Source organism: Mesocricetus auratus, unplaced genomic scaffold (genome assembly GCF_017639785.1).
Source record: "Mesocricetus auratus isolate SY011 unplaced genomic scaffold, BCM_Maur_2.0 Super-Scaffold_6730, whole genome shotgun sequence".
NCBI lineage: Eukaryota > Metazoa > Chordata > Mammalia > Rodentia > Cricetidae > Mesocricetus > Mesocricetus auratus.
Window position 1 is genome coordinate 4640143 of NW_024429184.1, and position 8712 is coordinate 4648854.

At 55.0% G+C, this 8712-nt stretch overlaps 1 protein-coding gene across 1 annotated transcript; it reads left to right on the forward strand.

The window, feature by feature from the left end:
• Positions 1–3343: 3343 nt before the first annotated feature.
• Klf4 (Kruppel like factor 4) lies at positions 3344–8182 on the forward strand. Its single transcript, XM_005076493.4, has 5 exons — positions 3344–3857; positions 3970–4090; positions 4740–5730; positions 5869–6033; positions 7026–8182. The coding sequence occupies exons 1-5, from the start codon at positions 3853–3855 to the stop codon at positions 7199–7201; spliced, it is 1458 nt and encodes a 485-aa protein (XP_005076550.1). The 5' UTR covers positions 3344–3852; the 3' UTR covers positions 7202–8182.
• Positions 8183–8712: the final 530 nt, after the last annotated feature.

Sequence of the window (8712 nt, forward strand, 5' to 3'; positions counted from 1 at the left end):
AGGGTTCAAGTCCTCACAGTTGGGATTTGACAGCGGTCACCTGGGCTCTGAAGCCACCTTTTCTCTCCTTTTGTCTTTAAAAGCAAACAGCTGTTAACCCAGGAATATAACTCAGCGTCAGAATGCTCACCTCCCTCAGGTTAGGCCTAGTGTTCAACTCCCAGTACCAAACAAACAAACAAACAAACAAACAAAAAAAGCAGGTTTTTTTTCTGGGCCTGATAACTGGTGCCTTTGACCCCCCCCCCCAGCATTCATGAGCAGGACTGTATTGAGTTCAAGGCCTGACTGGGCTGTATAATAAGTTCCAGACCAGACTGGGCAACACCGAGGCTCTGTGCAATTTTTAAATATGCCTTGAGTCCTATTGGCAGCTATGCACAGAAAACTCAGGCCAGGGTACAGCCGCCCAGGTGCTTACTGCGTGGGCCTAGGCCTTTTCCGTGCTTTGGAGTTCTGCACTTGACCCCTCCAGTCATCTCTGTCTCTCTCACTGCTCGACGGCTCAGCATTCATGGCTCCAGCACTGGCCATTCCCATCCCATCGTCTGCCAGTTTGTGCTGGAAAAAAAATATTAAAGCTCCGAGGACATCAATAATTAACTTCCATACCACAAAACTTGTAATATGAGTTTGCTGAAATAAAGTCACCAGCACTTAATTCTTCTTTAAAGGGTGTCTTCTATTATTATTGTTTTAGAGTGCAATTTAGTCATCAAAGGTTTACACAGCCTCATGTTTATAAATTATATAGGGCAGGGATTTAACTCTTCTGGCCCTACCTGTTTTGGAGAGAGGGAGGGTCATAACCCTGTAGTCACACCCGGCACCTGCCTTGAAAGGAGATGAGTTCGCAGCTGGAACTTCATAGCTCTTTCAGAAACCTGGGATGAATATACAGATTTCCTCCTATGATGCAATCACGAGAATAACCCGAGAGTTGCCTGCTGCCTTTTATCCTCCAGAAAGCCGCTGTTGGGAAACTTCATCTTTTTCTGTTGAGTTTCCGAGTCTTGCCTTGGTTATGTGACATAATAATAGTGGCTTTTCCAATTCATCTGTGAAATATTGTTTTTTCATTGTGGTGGTTACTGGTGAGAAGATTTCGGAGGGGCGGGGAAAGGGGGAAGGAGAGGGGGAGGGCTACTGTCCTAGGTAAATAAAAACGGAGCTGAAACCTAGAGCCTTTACTGATTACCCAAGTCGTAAATTCCAAGCCCTGACTTAGGTGTTTACATCCTGAGGGTGGGGGCAGTCAAACACAGGCTCATCCAAGTTCGTCAAGGCTTTGGGACCTTGGCGTTGTGAATCCACTCTCTTCCCAAGTAGTGCTGAGCCCTAGCGTTCCAAGTAGGTTTTGCCATCACAATGACAGAGGTGGGGGGAGCGTGGGGGGGAGGAACAGGTGTTCTTTTTGTTGCTCTTTCATTTGAAAGAGTAGTGTTTTCAGAGCTAAACTGGCCTAGTCCCCCGTGAGTGTGGGGCTGGCTGAACCCCCTCGAGGCCACACGAGGGAGGGGCTCCATTTCCAGGGGAAGCGGTACTCTTTCTTCCCCCACCCCCCCCCACCCCCATCCCGAAAGCCCTCCCAGCCCTCTGCCAAAACCAGGCGAAGGAATGAAACGTCGCCCAGCTTGAATCTGCCTTTTACAGACTGGGCAGCCTCGTTTCGCTGCTGGGACGAGATGCATTCCAAGAACGCCTCTGTGGTCGGCCAGAAGAGGAAAATTCAGGATGACAAATATTCCGAAGAAAACTAATATAGGTCCCAGGATTCCGGGACTCCAAACAGGTGAAACGACAGAGGGCAGACGTGGAGTGCACACGCGGCCTGAGCTAGAGCGTGGATCGAGCCTTTCCCAGGCCCCTTTCTCCGTGCCTACCTGAACCCCCGCCCTCCGCTGACTCCGCCAGGAGCCGGGGGCATTCAACCTCGAGGGCGGTGGAGCCCAACTCTGGGCGCCCAAATCCAAAGTAAACACCCAGCCTTCGTTAGCGAGTAATACCTGACACCACACTCACGGGTTTTGTTTGTTTGTTTTTGTTTTTTGTTTGTTTTTTGACTTTTTTTTAAAGTCCTGTTTGTAGAGTTGAGGGCGAAAAACACTTCCCGGCTGGAAAATTACTGATCACGCACTAGGAAGCCAGCGGGGATGGGAAGAGGAGTCACCAGACTGCAATAAAGACCGATTGCCATACCATTTCCCCTCCGGGTGGGCAAGGGCCTGGGGTGCCACTTTGGGAGAACTAGGGTCCCACGGCCACCTCTTAGCGAAGTCCCTTGGAGTGGACTGACCAGCGTGCTCGGAACCTAAGCTGAAGGGAGCGAGTTGTCCCATGACCTTTACCTCGGCGCTTCACCTCTTTCTGACTCACTTTTCTCATCTTCAAACCGAGAGTGCGAGCGCGTAGCTTGTAAAGAGCTTTGAGATCCCCGGCGAAAGGGATCTCCGCGCCTCGATTCCTCCCGGCGCTCCCACTCCCCGGGAGTAACCCTGGAATTCCTTGCTCCGTCCATTGTCAACACTGTCGCTGCGTACCCAATCCTGGCCTTCTGTCGCCACGGCAGACCCTCCTCGGGGCTCCGAGCCCCCCCATCACCCGGTCCCTTAACCCCCCAGCCAGCAGGAGGCCCCACGGGCACCCGCGCCAGGCCAGGCCCGGCCCAGCGCCGACACAGCCCGGCCTCTGCGTGCGTATGCGAGGGAGGGCGGGCTGGATGAGTCACGCGGATAATCGCGCTCTCGGGTGAGCAGACGACGAGCGCAACCGCGAGCAGGAGCAGGGGCTCGCCCGCCGCCCCCCTACCCCAGCCCCTATCGCAGCCAGGGTTCCCGTGGCAGGGCTTTCGAGCCCAGGGAACCGACCGTGGCCGCACAGAGGACCCTAAGCCGCCGTGCCAAGGAAGCCACGCCGGGATCCCAGCGCCGAAGCCGCCGTCGCCGCCACCGCCGCCGGCGTCAGCGCGGCTCCAGCCCGCCAGCTGCCCGGCTGGCGTCACGGCCCGGCCCCGCCCCGCCCCGCCCCGCCCGTGCCCCTCCCTCGCCCCCGCCCCCACGTGCGCGGAGTTTGTTTATTTAGCTGCCATGGCAACGCGCAGGGGGAGGCTGCGGGAAGGCGGGGAGAAGAAAGGCAGGGGGCGGGGCCTGGCGGCGGAGCCCCGCGCGCCGCGGGGAGGAGGCGGGGGAGCGAGCGAGCGAGAAGTTATAAGTAAGAAGCGCGCGGCGGCCGCCGGCAGTTCCCCGGCCGAGAGAGCGAGCGCGGCTCCGGGCGCGCGGGGAGCAGAGGCGGTGGCGGGCGGCGGCGGCACCGGGAGCCGCCGAGTGCCCCTCCCCGCCCCTCTGGCCCCCCACCCAGCCACCCGCCCGTGACCCGCGCCCATGGCCGCGCGCACCCGGCGCAGCCCCCAGGACTCCGCACCCCGCGCCACCGCCCAGCTCGCAGTTCCGCGCCACCGCGGCCATTCTCACCTGGCGGCGGCGCCGCCCGCCCACCGCCCGGACCACAGCCCCTGAGCCGCCGACAGCCACAGTGGCCGCGACAACGGCGGGGGACACTGCTGAGCTCAAGAGCGTGCAGCCTGGCCGTCGGACCTACTCACTTGCCTTGCTGATTGTCTATTTTTATAAGAGTTTACAACTTTTCTAAGCATTTTTGTATACAAAGGAACTTTTTTTTTGAAAAAGACATCTCCGGTTGATACTGAATCCAAAGAAGAAGGATCTCGGGGAATTTGGGGGTTTTGGTTTGGGGTTTCGCTTCTAAAGCTGTTTTTCATTATCGCTGACTTTGGGGCTCGGGTACCCCTCTCTCTTCTTCGGACTCCGGAGGACCTTCTGGGCCCCCACATTAATGAGGTAGGTGAGATGCTGGGCTGGGGGAACCGAAGAGGGTGAGGATCGGTGGGAAACCTCGGGAGCCAGGGTAGCCCCTGACTCCTGGTCCCTGTGCGCCCCGCCCGGCCCGCAGGCAGCCACCTGGCGAGTCTGACATGGCTGTCAGCGACGCTCTGCTCCCGTCCTTCTCCACGTTCGCGTCCGGCCCGGCGGGAAGGGAGAAGACACTGCGTCCAGCAGGTGCCCCAAATAACGTGAGTGTCGCCCTAGTGCCCGGTAGATTTCTGCCATGTGATGGGGTGGATGGGTGGAATCCAGGGGTCAGCCAGGAGCCCCTGGCTAGGACAGGGATTGCCCTCCGTTGGGACGCTACAGCCTTCCCAGGGTGGCTCCTCCGCCCCTGAGTCGGCCTTAAGTGCGTGTGGTCCCGGCGCTATGGCACCGCCAGGGGCGCACAGCGGTTCCTCTCTGGTCTCCCGGTGTCCGGGCCGCGGGGTGGGCGCACGCGGGCCACTGGTGGCCAAGTCTCGAGACCCTCTGGGCACCAGGGAGCCTAGCGCGTAGGAGACCGGGTGGCCATGGTGCATGGGGAGACAGCCACAAGGTCCTAGTGTCCCAGTTCCGTGGGCGGCTGGAACGTCTCGAGGATCCGGCGGGGAAGGGGATCGGGCTGGCGGAGGTGCGGAGGCACTAGTCTGAGGTGAAACCGACCGACGTGCCGCCCCTTACCCGGGCGCTGGCTGAGATGGCAGCGCCGGCACCTGGAGCCCCTGGAGCCGCCTCCCTGCCCTGTCCAGTGCCCGTGGCCGGAGTGCTGGTGTGCGTCACCCACCGAGTGGATACTCGGGGTGGCAACAGGGGGCTACAACTAACCGCTTCCCTCTCCCTCCCTGACCTTGGCAGCGCTGGCGAGAGGAGCTCTCTCACATGAAGCGACTTCCCCCACTTCCCGGCCGCCCCTACGACCTGGCGGCGGCGACGGTGGCCACGGACCTGGAGAGTGGCGGAGCTGGCGCAGCTTGCAGCAGTAACAACCCAGCCCTCCTACCCCGGAGGGAGACGGAGGAGTTCAACGACCTCCTGGACCTAGACTTTATCCTCTCCAACTCGCTGTCCCACCAGGAGTCGGTGGCCGCCACGGTGACCTCCTCGGCCTCGGTTTCATCCGCGTCCTCCCCGGCGAGCAGCGGCCCTGCCAGCGCGCCCTCCACCTGCAGCTTCAGCTATCCCATCCGGGCTGGAGGTGACCCGGGCGTGGCCGCCGGCAACACAGGTGGAGGGCTCCTCTACCCCCGAGAGTCTGCGCCACCCCCCACGGCCCCCTTCAACCTGGCGGACATCAACGACGTGAGCCCCTCGGGCGGCTTCGTGGCCGAGCTCCTGCGGCCCGAGTTGGACCCCGTGTACATTCCGCCGCAGCAGCCGCAGCCGCCAGGTGGCGGCCTGATGGGCAAGTTCGTGCTGAAGGCGTCGCTGAGCACCCCTGGCAGCGAGTACAGCAGCCCGTCGGTCATCAGTGTTAGCAAAGGCAGCCCGGACGGCAGCCACCCTGTGGTGGTGGCGCCCTACAGCGGTGGCCCGCCGCGCATGTGCCCCAAGATTAAGCAAGAATCGGTCTCCTCCTGCACAGTCGGCCGTTCCCTAGAGACCCACTTGGGCGCTGGACCTCAGCTCAGCAACGGGCACCGGCCCAGCACACACGACTTCCCCCTGGGGCGGCAGCTCCCCACCAGGACTACCCCTACAATGAGTCCCGAGGAACTGCTCAACAGCAGGGACTGTCACCCCGGCCTGCCTCTTCCGCCAGGATTCCATCCCCATCCGGGGCCCAACTACCCTCCTTTCCTGCCAGACCAGATGCCTCCCTCTCAAGTCTCCTCTCTCCATTACCAAGGTCAGTGGGGCAAGGGGTCCGTAGAGCTGCTGCTGCTGCTGTTGCTGCTGGGGAGTTTTGCCTGGGGGGGGGGGGGTGTCTCGGAGACTCCTGAGTGAAAGTTGACCGCCCCCCCCCCCAACTTTCTTTACCCCCTAGAGCTCATGCCACCGGGTTCCTGCCTGCCAGAGGAGCCCAAACCAAAGAGGGGAAGAAGGTCGTGGCCTCGGAAAAGAACCGCCACCCACACTTGCGACTATGCAGGCTGTGGCAAAACCTATACTAAGAGTTCTCATCTCAAGGCACACCTTCGAACTCACACAGGTAAGGGGACCGACCCAGCGGCGCTGTGGAGGAGGGTGGCTGTCTGTCTGCTCATAGGCTGGCTGTGTACTCCTTAGGGCTTTCTTGGGTGCTGGGGTGTATCTCTTCTCCATCTCCAGGATCACAGAGGAGGAGGGCAGCAAACAGGCGCCTGTGTTTTTGCCCAGAAGCCTTTTGCTTGATGGATGCTATCGGCTCTGCCTGAATGTGCAGTTTCTCACCGGGCTTTTAAAAGATAGGGAGTTTCCTGTGTGTGCCTGCCCCTCCTAGCTTGCTAATCGAGAAATTGTACTTTGCAATGCAAAAACTACGGTATTTTTTTTTAAAGAAAAGTTTTAAATGTTGTAGATTATTTTCATAGTTGGTCCCTCCTCCGTAGCTCTATTCTGGTCTTTTAAAATAATTAGGTTGGATTTACATTCCAAGAATTTAATGGTTGTGACTGCTGGGGATTCTGGTTTAAACCCCGATACAAGCCGAGTATGGTTTAAAGCCGTTCCCTGCAAGCTGGGTGTGGTGTCACTCAATTTTGTAGCTGGAAACACCGAAGAGACTTGAATGGAAAGGATCATCAGTTAGTAGATCTCCAAATCAGTCTCAGAGTCTTCCAGGTGTGTTTATTAAAACAACTGGAACGACACTACAGAAGAAATTAGCCATTGGTGGCGTTTACTGGGGCCCAGCGTAGCGGGGTGGGATGCTTTTGGTTTGGGCAGAGATAACTCCCAGTCTTTTCCCAGTCCATTTCCAACACTGGCTGGGTTCGAAAGAATGAACACTACTTGCATTTTGTTGCTGTTCCTATTTGTCATCTGAGTTTCAGTCTGACCCTTCAGCGTCATAAAGACTTTCCTGGATCTTATTTGTTTTGAGAGAGGGTGGAGTGTGCCCCGCGAGTTGGCTCTTACTCTTTGGCCTCTGGTTTTTAAGGGGGCTAACTCTTCATTCCAGCAACGGCTTCAGCAGCCCCCTTTTCCCCTCTCCCTCCACAGGTGAGAAGCCTTACCACTGTGACTGGGACGGCTGTGGGTGGAAGTTCGCCCGCTCTGACGAACTAACCCGGCACTACCGCAAACACACGGGGCACCGTCCCTTTCAGTGCCAGAAGTGTGACAGGGCCTTCTCCAGGTCGGACCACCTTGCCTTACATATGAAGAGGCACTTTTAAAACCCCGCGTAGTTGGACACGACCCACACTGCCAGGAGAGAGTTCAGTATTTTTTTTTTTAAAAAAAAAAACCTTTCACACTGTCTTCCCACGAGGGGAGGAGCCCAGCTGGCAAGCGCTACAATCATGGTCAAGTTCCCAGCAAGTCAGTTTGTGAATGGATAATCAGGAGAAAGGAAGCGTCCAAGAGATAAAAACAAAAAAAAAAAAAAAAATCAAAAAACAAAAAAAATACCAAAAACAAACAAAAAACAAAGAAAAAAATCACAGAACAGATGGGGTCTGAAACTGGACCTTCTAGCATTCCAATACCAAATCCGACTTGAACACGCCTGGACTTACAAAATGCCAATGGGCAACTGGAAGTTGTGGATATCAGGGTATACACGAGATCAGTGCGTTGGGGGAGGGAAGGCCAGAGTTCCCAGGAATTGTGTTTCGATGATGCAATATACCTGTAAAGATCACCTTGTATGCTCTTTACCTTCTAAAAAGCCATGATTATGTCAGAGGAGGAGGAAGCAATTCAGGTACAGAACATGTTCTAATAGCCTAAACGATGGTGCTTGTGAGTCGTGGTTCTAAAGGTACCAAATGAGGGAGCCAGAGTTCTCCAACTGCTGCATACTTTGACAAGGAAAATCTATTTTTGTCTTCCGATCTACATTTATGACCTAAGTCAGGTAAATATACCTGGTTTATTCTGTAACATTTTTATGCAGACAGTCTGTTATGCACTGTGGTTTCAGATGTGCAATAATTTGTACAATGGTTTATTCCCAAGTATGCCTTTAAGCAGAACAAATGTGTTTTTCTATATAGTTCCTTGCCTTAATAAATATGTAATATAAATTTAAGCAAACTTCTATTTTGTATATTTGTAAACTACAAAGTAAAAAAAATGAACATTTTGTGGAGTTTGTATTTTGCATACTCAAGGTGAGAAATAAGTTTTAAATAAACCTATAATATTTTATCTGACCAGAAATCTCTCTGTTTTGATTCCGGCTTGGAAAAGAACTTCCACATTAACAGGTCACTGGAGGTGTGTTTGTGAGAAGCTCACTGTAAAGCCAATTTCACCTCAACAGAGGATGTAAACTTGTTTTCTGAGCTACTCAGTTTTACATTAAGTAGTGTTGGAGTTGAGAACTACAAGGGTGGGAAATTACAAAACATCTGGTTCATGTTTGCTCTGTACAAATACGAAAGTGTACTTCCCTACCCAAATGCCCATTTCCAGGTACACATGACTCAGTTATTCTTTGATTTACTCCGTTTTATCAGAGAGCACTCTAGACACACACACACACACACACACACACACACACAGACATACACACACACTTAATTACATTTTGTCTTTTAAAGTAAATGAAATTATGATTAAGTCTTCTCTGGAGGCCTGGCCTAGTAGTCCCCACAGAATCTGAGTAACAAAAGAACCTTTCCCAAGCAACGGAATGTGGTTCCACAGTGCCCTCTGGGGGATTGAGGGTTTCATTTATGCT

Coding starts and splice junctions, on each gene's coding strand:
- Klf4 (XM_005076493.4), top strand. Junction 4,091..4,739: donor CAGCAGGTGCCCCAAATAAC/GTGAGTGTCGCC, acceptor TGACCTTGGCAG/CGCTGGCGAGAGGAGCTCTC. Junction 6,034..7,025: donor ACACCTTCGAACTCACACAG/GTAAGGGGACCG, acceptor CTCCCTCCACAG/GTGAGAAGCCTTACCACTGT.